The 16,848-nt window shown below is 32.3% G+C and overlaps 2 protein-coding genes across 2 annotated transcripts; one reads left to right on the top strand and one right to left on the bottom strand.

The window, feature by feature from the left end:
- Positions 1-4,074: 4,074 nt before the first annotated feature.
- Positions 4,075-7,559, bottom strand: LOC101512001 (receptor protein kinase TMK1-like). Its single transcript, XM_004503266.4, has 2 exons — positions 5,079-7,559; positions 4,075-4,734 (listed from the first exon to the last, which is right to left on the bottom strand). Exons 1-2 carry the CDS (start codon positions 7,303-7,305, stop codon positions 4,289-4,291), a joined length of 2,673 nt encoding a protein of 890 aa, XP_004503323.1. The 5' UTR covers positions 7,306-7,559; the 3' UTR covers positions 4,075-4,288.
- A 2,707-nt stretch (positions 7,560-10,266) lies between these two features.
- LOC101511683 (26S proteasome non-ATPase regulatory subunit 1 homolog A) lies at positions 10,267-16,365 on the top strand. The gene is made up of 13 exons (XM_004503265.4): positions 10,267-10,578; positions 11,099-11,168; positions 11,467-11,572; positions 11,821-11,932; positions 12,029-12,197; positions 12,616-13,100; positions 13,204-13,339; positions 13,428-13,676; positions 13,750-13,970; positions 14,049-14,307; positions 14,421-14,653; positions 14,725-15,238; positions 15,560-16,365. The coding sequence occupies exons 1-13, from the start codon at positions 10,433-10,435 to the stop codon at positions 15,881-15,883; spliced, it is 3,024 nt and encodes a 1,007-aa protein (XP_004503322.1). The 5' UTR covers positions 10,267-10,432; the 3' UTR covers positions 15,884-16,365.
- The last annotated feature ends 483 nt before the right edge of the window (positions 16,366-16,848 follow it).

The following is a 16,848-nucleotide window of genomic DNA, read 5'->3' as shown; positions in this document are numbered from 1 at the left end:
CGTTATAATGTGTTCTTAATACATCTTTTCACATAATCATTATTGTTTGGTATGCTCCAACCTTATGTGAGCAACCCTATAAGTTCAGATCACCTTTAACCTCTCAAATTATTTATTGAGCAACTTTGAATCGTATGAGACCAAGTCCAACGTTGCAAATAAGGTAACTGATGTCTTCATGTGGAAGGAGATTGATGTATTTGAAGTATTTATTATCTATCTGAAAATACAATACATTTTGGTAAACTCTTAATTAACATTTACTTTGTGTACAAAAATAAGGGAATTAGTGTTTTCGGACGCTCTCATTAAGCACTACGGGGAAAAGGAAAAAACAAAAAATTAAAAAATTCTTCACAAATTGTATTTTTTAAATATTTTGGAGTTATATTTTTTGTTATTGATGAATCAAACTAAATTTTACAATTGTAACCAAAAAAAAAAGAACAACTTTTACGGTAGAGTTACAAAAGGAAGGTAATGAATACTAGATTGAACGTTATTTCTCCCTGTATGATATTTCTTTATTTTACTTTGTTACGCTGTTTCTCCATGTATGATTATAATGTGACAAATATAGAGATATAAATTTTTCAAAGAGAAACAAATGAAAAGATGAATTAGAAATAAGAGAGTGGTGAACTCTGAACATTAAAATGTATCATTTCTATATATATAATTGATAATATATTATTGTTTTTGATTTCCATGTATTTAAACCATACAATGTTGTCGTATTTTTGGCACTGTTAAACACTAAACATGTTATTTAAAGGATAATCAAATTTTAGTTATTTAGTTATTTAAGTTGTAAGCGTATAACTTTTTCAATTAAATCGAATTCATATCATCAAATATTTATCTCATCAATATTTTTTAATTAAAAAATACAAATAAGGTTGTTTTAAAAAAAAATTGAAATTACAATGATGTAAATAAATAAAAAACTATGAGGATTAAAATCAAAATGACATATATCTGCAGAGACCAAAAACATATATAAGCTTCTACAAAATAATCATGCATGTTATGATATGTCTTACACTAATAGCCTATAAAATAATCATACATAGTATATTATGTATTACAATACTTGTAATCATATGTTATCATCTAATATACTACAAATTACTAATAGTCTACAAAATAATCATGCATGATGTGATATGTCTTACACTAGATATAATCATGTGTTATTATCTAATAAATTAAAAATTGGTAATCTAACGAATGTGACAAGTGGCAGATTCGATCGTGCTAGTGACATTGGAACGAGACAAATGTAAGTTCATTTGTATGTGTTCAATCAACTTGAAGATCTTTTCTACATTGAATTGTGACACTATTCCCTCACCTTATATTTTTTTTATATACAAAAATTAATAGTTTACAAAATAATCATGCATGTTTGAAATGTATTACACTAATTATAATCACGAGTTATTATCTAATAGACTAAAAATTGATAGTTTACAAAATAATAATGCTACTATGTTTGCATGCATGGTTCCAACTTTAAAGGTTTGGGTGTTTTAGACTTGTAAGCTTTATGGGCTAAAGTTAGACATCTGAGCAATAATTATTATAAGGTATTGGAGTTAGTTTGCATTCATAAGGATCACAGTAGTAATAATCATAAGCATTTCATTAATAAGCTAGATAACTACCAAACAAATGTTAGAGTTGATTGAGATTATATATGTTGTAATAGTCTCACGCTGTCAAGTTTTGTATAGAAATAGGAACGTCAACGTTATATATGTATGATTTTAGTTTTTCATTACAATTGGCATCAGTAAAAAAACATATTAACATATTTGATTCTTTTTTTTTTTTTTATATACTTTTGTGTTAGAGTGTTGTCAGATGTAGTTCCAGTATTTGTTTTAGAATGTGTGAGTGTAGTTGGACTATGGACAGTTTAAGATAAGTCTATATGTTGTAACCATTTTTACATAGTATTACTATGCGGTTGTCATTTGACAACTGTCGTAGTTTTTCTTCGATTGAGTTTTCATGTTATATTTGTGTTTTGATATATATATTTATTTAATTTGTCTATGTATGTTTTTCTCAACATCTGATATCAGAAAAGTCTGGTTCTATTAAAAAGGAATATCAGGACAAATATTTATGTACCTAGATTGTTATTGACACATTCTAATCACATAATTTCATTCAAACTTCAATTAAGACAATTTTCTTTAGTCATTTATTTGTAACTACTATTAATAAAATTCAAGGATATTATTTGAAGTGTGTAGGATTTCACCTCCCACAATATATTTTATCGCATGGACAATTATATGTTGTTATTTCAAGAGTGTAATCGATAATTTTTTTGAAAATATTAATACTTGATGACGAAGGTCAATATACAAACACAACCTCAAATGTACTTTATAAATAAATAATTTATTTATTTTTTTAATAATATGTGTATATTTTATACATTTGTCATTTATTTTAACATTACATTGCAAACAAATAATGGATATGGTGTTATATTTTCATATTTATATTTTCGTAAATGACTGGTGCATTATAGAATTTGAGGGTAATTATAAAACTTACTATTTTATATTAACTTTATGTTTTAAAAATTATAAAAATAATGAATGTTCTATTTGAATAATAAATTTAATATTAATTATCCAGTTAACCTAACTATTCACTCTGTTCGAAAATAATTTAATGTTAACTAATTAGATCTTCACTTTTTTCAATCACAATAATCTAGAAACAAAATGGTCTTTCCTACTTCTACTATCTATTATTGGAGTATGTTTGTATGTGTCAGTGGCATGCCATATATTCCTTCAAATTATTCTCATTATAATTTTGATTTGTTAGAATCTTTTGAAATGTCATTGTTGATCTTATCTTTATCATTCTATTTTATTACATTTTAATTATGAATACCTCGTTATCGACCAGTTGTATACAAATTTCCATAGTACAAGGACATGCTTCATAGTCTTTAAAGATGTATAAATTGTAGTTTATTTTAGTAAAATTATATTCTTAAAATGCATTTACCACGTTAGTTAAGAGTATTATTTTTTTACTTTAACAAAAAATTAGAACTTTTTATATTTTATCAAAGCATTTGTTCTCTTTCAATTTTTATTTTGAAGTATGTAAGTATTAAAATAAATAAAAATAAGATTACAATGTAAACACATATTTTAGATGTGCATCGCATTGGTTCATGATCTACTAATTTGTTAATCTTAAGGAATTTACACATATAGCAATGTTCACTATAAAATCAATTAATCGTTATTTTTTCATATTAATTTGATACACTTTCATTTTCTTTGATTAAAACATAATATTAAATTGCATTTTTTTTTTGTTCTTAATGGTGTAATTCTATATAAAAAAAAACTGCATTATTAGTGTCACAATTAGGTCTATATGTGTGTCTGAAAAATTATAACTTTGCACGAGAACTCTTATCTTGAGCTATATGGAATAAGGAATAAGAAACCTCTAATTAAATTTATTGGATGTGTATGGATTTTTGTGAATATTATGCCTATTTTTCTCTTTCCTTCAAGGAAGTGCCTTTAAAGGATTGTTTTAATATGTCAAACAAGTTCACAATTAAGACATTAGCTTCTAAGCTATTTAAAACTTCTCTACAATTGAAATAGTAAAATTTGCTTGATAATAACCATACATTACATTATTTAAAAGCATATTTAAATCAACATGATTGATTGTTAACATAATAATATTTGTTTCAATGTCATTATCTATGAACCACGTATATGCACAACCCAATAATCATATCTAAATGATTTGAAGGAAATAAATTACAAAATATCAACTCTATTTTACGATCTCTATCTCGTTGCATGCACCACGACTTCTAAGATGCCACTCGTTTTTCATCTTTTTTTTCAAAAGAAAAAGAAGTCAATTGGCTCAAGGTACTCTTTGGTGTGAATGAATGTACGCTATAAAAAGAAATAATCTGCGTGACAAAATATTTAGTAATTACATTGAAGAATTAGTTAGGACCGGTCCATAGCCTGTGCGAGTTGGGCTAATGCTCATGCTCCAAAATTTTAAGGGCTCCAAAATATTAGTTATATATTATCGATGTTTACAAATTTTTATGTTTTGTAATGGTGAGTGGCAAAATGCAATGATGCAATGTTTTATGCATGTAGTCCTTAGTCAATATAAAATTCTATATACCTAACTTCACCATCGTGCATGTGAAAACGTAGTTGAAAATTAGTAAATGTGTGTATTGACTCGGCTATATATTATCCACTTATGAATGATGATGAGTTAAATCGAATGTGCTTCTTCCTTCAAAAGCTTTCCACCTTTGGAGTGCTTCTGGTAGTGTCATATCAAAGTTGATTCCATACATGTCTTCATCATCTTGTTTTGTAGGCTTCCACACTTCAACAAGAGGTGATAACACATTCACTACATGACTCATGTCAGGACGTTGATAAGGCTCCCTTGCACTACAATGTCCTGCCAGCTCAGCAACAGTGTTAATGCTCACATAGGTTTCCTCATCAACCTCAATTTTTGGGTCGATGATCGTTTGAAAAGATTCCTTGTTTTGTAACATCCTACGAAACCATGTAACGAGATGGATGTTCTCTTCTGGTTGACTGTCATCAAGCGCTCTTCTTCCTGTTATGATCTCCATAAGAATGACACCGAAACTATATACATCAACTTTTGTTGTTAATCTTCCTGTGGCTGCATGATTATTCATGTAATTCAACTATTAATCAATAATTTTGATAGTTGAACAAGAAAATTAGACTTAAATTTGTGATATAATTTCAATATTTAGTCATCATAATGATTATTGAAGAAACATATATTTCAAGTTTATTGCTGAAGTGGTCTGGTTTAATATAATTTCTAGAAACAACTTATGGACAATGCAATGTGAAATTCATAAGAAATGTTTGTACTAAATATTAATTTCTAAAAAATTGAAGCTAAATAACAAAACCATCAAAAAGGTAGTTCAAGTAATTCAAAATAACTAAAGAGCTTTTCCTTCACAAGTAAGTCTAGCAAATAAAAATGTTTACCTGCATATTCTGGTGCCATATATCCAAAAGTTCCAGCAAGTTTGGTTTGAAATGAAGCTTTTCCTTCAGGAGCAAGTCGAACCAATCCAAAGTCTGATACTTTAGCCCGCATATCATCTCCAAGCAAAATGTTGGATGGTTTGAGATCTCTATGGATAAAGGTTTGTTGGGTTAACCCATGAAGATATTCCACACCTCTAGCAACATCCAAGGCAATGCTAAGCCTTGTCTTCCATTCCAATGGTTTTGTCCCTTCCTCTTTCCAATTGAACAAGTGTTTACTAAGAGCACCTTGAGGCATGTATTCATATACCAAAAGTCTTTCATTTCCATCCAAACAATACCCCAATAGTGCAACCAAATGTTTGTGTCGAACCTTTGTAAGCACTGTAATCTCAGAGGTGAATTCACTTGGCTCTTTCTCATTCACCACTCCTGATTGCATTCTTTTCACAGCAATTTCTGTTCCATCATGCAATTCCCCTTTATATACAGTGCCAAAACCACCTTTCCCAATTATCTTTTCCTCACAAAAATTATTTGTAACGTCTCTCAAAACTTGAATTGATATCACCAAGTTACTAGATTCATAAACATTTCCAGAGGGACTTAATGCAACACTTCCTTCACCACTAACAATCACACTTACCTTTGCAATATTTTCATCCCCTTGAACAAGAGGATGTACCACTAGTGCATCATGATTTTTACCTTTTTTCGCATGACTTGTCAACTTTTTCCCAAAACTAACAAGTACAAGTGCCCCAATAGCAAGAAAAATGAAAATCCCCAACACAATTCCAACAATGATACCAACAAAATTTGTTATGTTATCACTGCTTCTGAAACCTGTGCCACTTGAAGTACTACTAGGTTTATCCTTTCCAATATCTGGATTCCCACCAAATTTAACAACCAAACCTTTACGAAACGACGGCACACGACCATATAATTGATTGTTGGAAACATCCAACTCTTGTAAAAAAGGCATACTAGTAAGTTCATTTGGTATGGTACCAGTGATACCATTGTTTGCAAGAAGCAATTTTCTCAAAGATGAAAGGTTGGCAAAACTTGGAGAAATAGTGCCAGTTATTCCCATGCCTTGAAAGTTAATAACTGAAACATTTCCACCAGAGCAAACTATCCCTAACCATTTATTAGCACAAGGGTCATTACCCTGCCAACTTTCAGCAAACTGTAAAGGATAACCCAAAGGTTCAACAACAGATAGCAATGCATTGACAAGAGGACTACATGGTTGTCCAATAACATTTGTGCAAAATTGGTTTCTCCCACCATCCATATTATTATCAACTCCAACACCATCTCTAAACTTAGGAGGTGAACCTTGAAGATAATTGTTTGTCAAGTTAACAACTTGCAAACTTGGAAGGTTCATAAGAGAAGGTGGAACAACACCAGTCAACTGATTATTCCTTAAATTAACATCAGATAAATGAACAAGAAGTGACAAATCAGGTATAGGACCTGTAAATGAATTACCATTAACCCAAACTTGTTTCAAAGATTTCATGTTTTGTAACACAGAAAGAGTGCCACTAAGTTTAGCGTTGCTATTTTGTCCATTTACCAAAAGAATCTCAATTGAACTACCTGAAAGACTTGCAGGCAAAACACCTTCTAAAGAGTTACTAGACAGTGCCAAATAAACCAACCCAGGGAATGGACCATCTCTTCCAAAAAAATCTGGAATAGTCCCAACTAAGCCAGCACTTTGAGCACTAAAAATTTGAAGAGCAACACAATCTTTGAGAGAAATAGGAATATGCCATGGAGAGAAAGGGTTATCATCAATTCTCACTTCTTGCAAACTACTTGTTCCTTTGAAGAAATCAGTGGGCATGGAGCTAAATTTATTGTCATGAATTACAAGTCTTTGCAATGATTTTGATAGATAAGGGAATGGACCTGTGAGACCATTGCCTTGACACTCGAAACGTTGCAAAGCTGTGAGCATGACAAGTTCCTTTGGGAGAGAGCCTTGGAGATTTTGGTTTCCTATTTGAATAGCAGTAACACGTTTTCTCCAATCACATTGAATATGTTTCCATTTACATACATCAGGATCTGTCCATTGGAAGGTAATTGGAGCATTAATGGTGTTTTTTAAAATATTCATAACCTCAACATCTTGACACATTGCTGAAATGATGAAAATACAAAACACCAAAAGTAAAAGGAAATTAAATTCAACCTTCACCATTTTTAATTTATGAGAATAATAATAATAATAATAAATTGTGAGGGAAAAATAGAGAAGTCCCCACAAAAGGGTTTAAGGAAGGAGATGATCACATTGAAGTTGTTATGGAGGGATAAGGAGGAAGAACCCCCCAAACAGAAAAAGCGAATTTCATAGAGAGAGAAACTCGCTTTTGGATTTGTTAACAGAAGAAGATGGTGCAACAAGAGAGAGAGAGAGAGAGAAATGCAATATTTTTTTTGTTTGGGAGGGAGAGAGAAAATGGTGGGGTGGCGTGGCCCATCGCTTTACAACAAATTTAACATATTGTTGCAATCATACTCTAACCGTTCAAATTTTATTTGATTCTATCAACTTAATCATCACCGTGCTTATAATATCTATTATAAAGATTAAAATAACATAAATAATAGTTTTATTAATATTTTTTAAAATAATAAATAAATTCATTTTAGAATAATAAAAACCATTATTTATTTTTACCATTCTAAAATGTGATATAATGGATAAATTGAATTGAATTTTTTTAAAGAAGTTTTAGTTGATTGTAAATGTATTATTTTGAACTGTTTATTACAATTCAAATCTGTATTCATCTATTTTACCACCTAAGTATACTGGCAATATAGAGCTACAATTATTCATGATGTAAATACAAAAAATTAATAAGATCGTTTTTACATGTTCGTACTTGATACTTGTAAATTTTGTTTGATCCAACACATGCATGTTCATCTTGTTAGACATATAAACTTCTGGATAAATGTTTCTGTTTTCATTTTCAAAATTTATGTGTACAAATAGTTGTTTTTTTATAAGAGCACACATAGTCTACTATGAACTACCATATGTTTTGATTTTCATTTTCCAACCCCATTTGTTAGTGGTGAATAAATATGTATTTTGGAACTACTTAAACAACTTTATAGTCGTCTTCTTTATTTCATTGATTTTTTATGTACAAGACCATTTGTTGCTTTCACCCTACTACCATTTTATAAAAAAATATAGAAGCTCGTTTTAATACTTGTAAGAATAAGGACATGAATTAATTTTCTTCTTGTGACATGATCAATTTGGCCTTGTTTTATTTTGAAAATGAAAATATAAAACAGTCAAAGAGATTTAAGTCTCAATATAGAAATATTTCAATTTATGCACAAGGCACTAATGCCATTTTTCGTTGTTATCTTACAGGAATGTCATTATTATGCGCACATAACTTCGTCAATAAGTTCAAATATATTATCAAATAGGTCATGTTTATAAAATTTTATTAAAATTTAAAATTATTTAATACATTATTGTTATACTTTAAAATTATTGTCTTATAAATTTTTATTAAACAGATTAATTTAATTAATATATCTCATTGACACGACAATTTTATAATCATTTAGAAAAATCACTTCGACATTATTGAAAATACAAGGATTACTTCGGGCGAATTTTGAACTATTTGATAATTTTTAGATTTAAACGAAAGTGAGTGGAAGGATTGGGCAAATTTTGTGTATATCCTTTAATTTGTTTCTAAATTGATTATACTAATAAAATTACTTTTTCCCTTTTTCTTGGGTAAAAATAAAAATAAAATATGGGCCAAAAATTATATTATGGAAAAGTTTATGGACCATTTTAAAATTTTTAAGGACCAATTTGTAAAAAAAATCAGAAACTATAATATGCAAAATTTGAAACATATAAAATCAGAATTGTAAATTTTAAAAATATTATAGAGACCTTTTTGTAATTTATAAATTATAAAAAAAATGAGGAATTTGAAATTTATAATTTTTATAATTTATGTGATTCATAAATAATAAAATTTTACCTTTCTCTTGTTTTTGTTCTCAAGAAATTGGTGATTAATTAGATTCTCATGACCATGATGATGATGGAATTTATGTAATTATCTATACACTTCACAATTACAAATTAATATATATATACATACAATGAAGTGACTCCGATAAAAATACTTATAACTACAGAAAAATGACAACAGTTGATTATAATACTTAGATTAATATTAATTAACATCCATTTTTTTGAAGTTGATTTTAGTGGATTGTGATGACATATTATATTGTTTAGTAGTCTCTCTATAGACTATAGTCTATGTGGTAATTCAATAGGGGAATTTTTCTTTTCAAATGTGTAAATTCTCAACACTTTTTGTTCATCTCTTATTGCTTCATCTATGTCATTATGGTACCTAATTGTAACCTAAAGTCTCCACATTGGTACGACAAGTAGGTGGAAGGAGAATGAGGAGTCCCTCTAACTAGTAACATGTTTATATTTATAACGAAAATATATTTGACACAAAAAATTACACAGTTCAAAACCAATATATATATATATATACCACATTATACTTAAGAATGGAGATATGTTAGATTAATTGACACCACTATATAGTCTATATCAAACTTAAGTTATATCTGATTTTTTATTTTAAAAAAGTATCAACGTTTGTTATACTATAAAATAAAAAAATAAACATATTAGACTTAATCGACTAATCTATTTTAATCTATTTAAGTGGATATAAATATATTATTATTATTATTATGATACACATTAGTCTCTTAGAACACTATTTATTTAAGTTAATATTATATATAAAATAAGTATTTACGTCAAAATTGGTTATTTAACTAAAGTACGATATAAGATATTTTAAATAAGAGTGATATATGATTCAATAATATAGAAGAGTTAATATTCATCAAAATATAAATAAAATATCATAAAAATATAATTTTTAATTTAATTAATAATACATAAATAATGAACATATTTAAATAAAATTTTATTGTAGAATTGGATGTAACGTAATAAAAAAAAATGAAATGAAAGAATTAATAAGTAAGTGGCTTGCGAAGTAAAAATAATAACAAAAAATAGATAGATTACATTATACATATCGTGTTGAAAAAGAAAAAAGAAAAAAAGAAGATGCTCGCAAGGATAGAAAACAGCAAAGCACACTATTAACTCACAACAAACCCTTTTCTCAATTTCTTCTTCCTTCCATCTTCTTTAGATCGCCAATTCCATTTATCCCAAATTCAAACCCTAACCCTAACTATTCCAATTCTTCGCTTTATACTACTCAATCATGGCGACCACGTTGGTTAGCTCCGCTGGTGGGATGTTGGCTATGCTTAACGAGTCTCACCTCTCTCTCAAACTTCACGCTCTCTCTAACCTCAATAATTTGGTCGATAGCTTCTGGCCAGAGATCTCTACCAGTGTTCCCCTCATGTACTCATTCTCGATCTCTCTCTTTTTCTTCTCATTTTCTTCTATTTTCTTTTCCTTTTATTTTCGATTATGCCTTTTTTAGATGGAACTAGTTGGGTTTCAATTGTTTTCATTTTTTTATAATATAATATTTGGCAAATGATGAACAAAAATAACTTCAATTATAGCAATAGGTTTGATTTCAATTACTTTTAGTACTGAACTATGAACAACGTATATTGACACTAACACCGGTAATAGTTTGAGAAAATGAATTAATTGAAGGTAGTCAAGATGTCGGTGTTGTGTTGGCGGCAACACATGTTTGATTAAGTGTAGTCTTGGAAGATTGTCTTCTAAATCAAGGGAATTTATTATTCCACAATATGAAGACTTTTTTATTGTAGGCTAAAGTCATTTTTTTGGCTTGTTGAGATCATTGTTCTCCCTTTTGTTAGTTAAATAAAATTTTGTAGTGCGAACAATTGGAATGGGAATGTTGAAGATTGAACCTGTGTGCTTTTATGTATGTGTTAAACAGAGAGAGTTTGTATGAAGATGAGGAGTTTGATCAGCATCAGAGACAACTTGCTGCACTACTCGTATCAAAGGTATTTGTTATTCTGCTTATTATCTGAACTATTGAAATTCGTGCCGTGCGGTTTTTGCATATAGAGTTTATTACTCTCTTTCTTCAAGTAGCTAAGCTGTTATGATGTGTTTTTCCATAATATTGAGATATAACATATAAGTAGAGACTTTCATCCTTTTTTATCGTGCTTGACTTCTAAACCAATCACCAGAGAGACCTTAAGTTTTTTCTTGTATAAGTTTTGTATTCTTAGATGCTGGAGTTGGTTTCATGGTTTGTGCTTTATTATCTGATTTTATTTCACCCATTAATCTTAGGTCTTTTATTACTTGGGCGAACTTAATGACTCACTATCATATGCCCTTGGAGCCGGTCCTTTGTTTGATGTTTCAGAGGATTCTGACTATGTGCATACTCTTCTAGGTGAGATTTATTGTTTGGTTTATTCTACTTAAAGCCATGGTATACAGATCTTTCCAGGATATCATTTTGTGTATGAAAATGGACTGCACTGGTAATATTGGTTCAGTTGATGTTACTGGTTAGCAGTTTTATTTATTTCAGTATAATGAACTTCAATACAATGCCACTTAAATATAAATAATTCTGTGCTACAATGAAATCATAATATGTTCGACTTGACATTTTATTAATTCTTCTTATATCTTCAGCTAAAGCTATAGATGAATACGCTAGTCTCAAGTCTAAGGCAGCGGAGTCAAGTGATGAATCTATCAATGTGGACCCAAGACTGGAAGCAATTGTGGAGAGATTGTTGGATAAGTATGTTAGCAGCAATTATTCACATGTTCTTTTTTTGGAATTCAGATGCGCCTTAGCACCGATTTCCCTGACTTTTGTTGCTTTTCCCTAATTCAGGTGTATAGTGGATGGAAAATACCAACAAGCTATGGGAACTGCCATTGAATGCAGAAGATTGGATAAACTTGAGGAAGCAATTACAAAGAGTGACAATGTTCAAGGAACTTTATCATACTGCATTCATGTCTCTCATTCCTTTGTAAACCTTAGGGAATACAGACAGGAGGTAACGAAAATTATGACTTCATAATTATATTGATGTCCTATACACAGAATGTATTTGGTGAATTTTTCTTTTTCTTTTTCATTCCTTAAATTTTTGTTGTTGCATCGATTGAATTTTTTATGATTTTAATCTTCTTTTAAACATCTCTTTGCAAGTTGATACTATATGACTCTTAGATGCTTTTCAACTATTCTTCTCAAATGAGATGAATGTTTATACTTTTGTAGAGATTTATCATGTTGAGAATGGTGCAAGATCTGATCAATACTATAACTATATGAAATTAGAAATGAAAATATTGTAGGAATGAATAAAATTTGTTGTCTGGCGACTTGATGCATGGCATATCTCAAAACTTGCAAAATGTGAGAGAGACCTTTAAATAATGGTGTTATCGCTCCTTGTTCTTTTTGTCCAGGTTCTTCGTCTCCTTGTTAAAGTATTTCAAAAGCTTTCTTCACCAGATTATCTAAGCATTTGTCAGTGTCTTATGTTCTTGGATGAGCCAGAGGGTGTTGCAAGCATATTGGAAAAGCTTTTACGTTCTGAAAACAAAGATGATGCTCTTCTGGCACTTCAAATAGCTTTTGATTTGGTAGAGAATGAGCATCAAGCTTTTCTTCTAAATGTTAGAGACCGCCTTGCATTGCCAAAGTCTCAACCATCAGAATCTGCACAGCCTAAACCCAGTGATGAAGGTGCTACACAGAATGCTGGTGCGAGTGGACCAGATGATGTTCAGATGACGGATGGTGATTCTGCTGCTGCTTCTGCTTCTGTTGTCAATTTGCCTGAGGATCCGATTGAAAAGATGTATGCTGAGAGGTTAACTAAATTAAAGGGAATTTTGTCTGGGGAAACTTCAATACAGCTGACTCTACAGTTTCTTTACAGTCATAACAAGTGAGGCAGTTTTCTTTAATCACATTTTATTAGATCGCCGTTTCTTTATTGTTACTCGGTAGTATGTTTGTTCTTATACTGCTTGGATGTAATTTGTATTCAGATCTGACCTCCTTATTCTAAAGACAATAAAGCAGTCTGTGGAGATGAGGAATAGTGTATGTCACAGTGCTACTATATATGCCAATGCAATAATGCATGCTGGAACAACTGTGGATACTTTTCTGAGGGAAAACTTGGTCAGTTATTATATAGCATACTTTTTGTCCTCCTTCTCTTTCACTGCAATTGTCAATTCTTGAGATATTTGTCCCATGCAAATTTTAGGATTGGTTGAGCAGAGCTACTAATTGGGCCAAATTTAGTGCAACAGCTGGTCTTGGTGTTATCCATAGAGGTCATTTACAGCAGGGAAGGTCGCTGATGGCACCCTATTTGCCTCAAGGTGGGACTGGCGGCGGCGGTAGTCCATACTCAGAAGGTGGTGCTCTCTATGCCCTTGGTCTGATTCATGCTAACCATGGAGAGGGCATAAAACAATTCCTTCGTGATAGCTTGCGCAGTACTACTGTTGAGGTGCTTATAAATACTGATCTTTCTCTTCGTAAAAAAAGGACTTGTTATGTCTAATATGTTGTTTTTTTTCCAGGTCATTCAACATGGTGCATGTCTAGGTCTTGGATTGGCATCCCTAGGAACTGCTGATGAGGATATTTATGAAGAAATAAAAAATGTTCTCTACACTGATAGTGCTGTTGCTGGCGAAGCTGCTGGTATCAGTATGGGCTTACTCATGGTTGGAACAGGCAGTGATAAGGCAAATGAAATGCTCACTTATGCCCATGAGACACAACATGAAAAGATTATAAGGTAATGGTGTTTCACTTGGCGAGATGTTAAACCACAGCTTCTGTTGCTCTGACATTTAAAGTTTTTAACTTTTTTCAGGGGGTTAGCACTGGGAATTGCTCTTACGGTTTATGGAAGAGAAGAAGAAGCTGACACTTTAATTGAGCAAATGACTCGGGATCAGGATCCAATATTGCGTTATGGTGGCATGTATGCCCTGGCTTTGGCATATAGGGGAACAGCAAACAATAAGGCCATTCGTCAATTACTGCACTTTGCTGTGTCTGATGTGAGTGATGATGTCAGGAGGACTGCGGTCCTAGCATTAGGGTTTGTGTTGTACTCCGATCCAGAGCAGGTTAGTTCTGTCCTCTTTTTTTACTTCCCGTTGTCCCGAGTTACTTTTCTGTGACTGTATTCTTTTTTGGTTGATTTTTTGAGATTTGCGATTCTAATTTCCCTGCACTGCAGACTCCACGAATTGTTTCCCTCCTATCAGAATCTTACAACCCACACGTTCGATATGGAGCGGCTCTTGCTGTCGGTATTTCCTGTGCGGGTACAGGTCTCAGTGAAGCCATATCTTTGTTGGAGCCTTTGACATCAGATGTCGTCGATTTTGTTCGGCAGGGTGCCCTCATTGCAATGGCTATGGTCATGGTTCAGATTAGCGAAGCTAGTGATTCACGTGTTGGAACGTTCAGGTATGGAAATTTTATTATTTTGGATGTTGAAGCAATGGATTTGTTGATTTCTGACACGCCTTCTATTCCAGGCGACAATTGGAGAAAATTATCCTGGACAAGCATGAGGATACCATGAGCAAGATGGGGGCAATTTTGGCCTCTGGAATCCTTGATGCTGGCGGAAGAAATGTGACCATAAGACTACTTTCTAAGACAAAGCATGATAAAATTACTGCTGTGGTTGGTCTTGCAGTTTTCAGCCAGTTTTGGTATTGGTACCCTCTTATCTATTTCATCAGCTTGGCCTTTTCACCAACTGCTCTTATCGGTCTGAACTCTGACCTAAAATCCCCGAAGTTTGAGTTCTTGTCACATGCAAAGCCTAGACTTTTTGAATACCCTAAACCTACTACTGTTCCCACCACTACTTCAACTGTGAAACTTCCAACAGCTGTTCTGTCGACATCAGCTAAGGCCAAAGCTAGGGCTAATAAGAAAGCTGAAGAACAGAAGGCTAATGCCGAAATTTCATCTGGTCCTGACTCTACATCAAGTGCTGGAAAAGGGAAGTCTTCCGGTGAGAAGGATGGAGAAGCCATGCAGGTGATGCAAATTTTATTTGTTTTCAAAGTCTTGTCTCGCATCTTTCTAAATCAATGCTTACCATTTTGATGACTATTAGAGGAATAGAAAAACTAGAGGAAAAGGGTGGGGTTAAATTTTTTCTTTAGCTTGCCTGCTTTCATTTAAAATACATGAGTAGTGTGTTGTATTAGTATTTCTATTTTAATTCTCATCATTTAGTCTGTAGGATGGGTACTGATTACCCAAATTATTTGTTGCTATTTTTTTTTTTCCTGATAAAATATTGATTTTTTTATGTGCAACTTAATGACATTTTTAAACTGTTTTTTTCTTCTCAAGGTTGATAGCCCAACAGAGAAGAAATCAGAGCCTGAGCCTTCTTTCGAGATACTAACAAATCCGGCAAGAGTGGTTCCTGCACAGGAGAAGTTCATTAAGTTTTTGCAGGACAGCAGATATGTTCCAGTTAAGTTGGCACCTTCAGGATTTGTGCTTCTTAAAGACTTGCGTCCTACCGAGCCTGAAGTCCTTGCCATCACCGACACACCTGCGTCTACCACATCAACTGCTGCTGGGTCAGGACAAGGATTGCAGAGTTCTTCATCAGCGATGGCTGTGGATGAGGAGCCTCAACCTCCTCAACCATTTGAGTACAGCTCATGAGTTTGGTCCTTATTCTTGAAGTTCAAATTATTCGTCACAAGGTGCTTAGAAAATTGGTTCTCCTGAGTTGAGAGTAGCTACATGGATGAAATGTTCGAGTCACTACTACTGATCTATTGCCCACTTGAAGTCGAATTCCAGGGCTTGAATTTCTTTTTCCTTAATGGACTTTAGTGTGGTATTTGCTCCACTATGTGGTGTTAATTTGTGAACCGGTTCTCACTATATATTCTCAAAGTGGGGCACGGAAGCAGCATGCGGCCGATATGCAGTGTTTAATGTGTTTTTATCTTATCCCATTTGTTTTTGAAGAACTTGTCCAACTTATGGTCACTAAATGTGGCCAAGGTTTCTGTTAGTAGACTGTAGAGTAGTGGCTCTGTTAAGGATTTTCATTTAAAATGTCGCAACTCTTTCATGCTTACAATTTGCAGTTCGTAATCACAAATTTCTGAAGGAAATTTAAGCTTTCTTATCTCTAATTCATGGACCTGTGCAATCACAGAAGGAACTGGGCTTATATTTTTTGGTTTCCTATCATTTAAAATACTCCATGGTCATGGCTTCTACACAAGGTCTAATGGATCAGATGATTACGTACTCATTGTTAAGGAGGAGACTGCCAAACAATGCGGACTTCTCTTTAGGTCTCAATAGTATTAGACTATTAGTAGATAGGAACTGATCGTTTGAAAAGCTCCACTTGGCCCTTGACAAGGTTGTTTAGGGGGTAACAATTGTCTGTCTTTGTTCATGAGTGAGAGGGTTACTGTCTCTCAGATTGTCCATGTGGTTACTGTTCCGTCATGATCCAATGGATCCCCATTTTGCATGCTTATGAGAGGCCATCTCCACTTCTAGTAACCAACCACTTAAGACTTGTAGTATAATTCTTGAAATCGTTAACGAATTAATAGTATTATGCATTGTTTGGGCGTTAGGAGGGACAGGGATGGGAGGTTAGG

The sequence above is a fragment of the Cicer arietinum genome, chromosome 6 (genome assembly GCF_000331145.2).
Source record: "Cicer arietinum cultivar CDC Frontier isolate Library 1 chromosome 6, Cicar.CDCFrontier_v2.0, whole genome shotgun sequence".
Classification (NCBI taxonomy): Eukaryota; Viridiplantae; Streptophyta; class Magnoliopsida; order Fabales; family Fabaceae; genus Cicer; species Cicer arietinum.
This window is presented reverse-complemented; position numbering and strand designations above follow the sequence as displayed.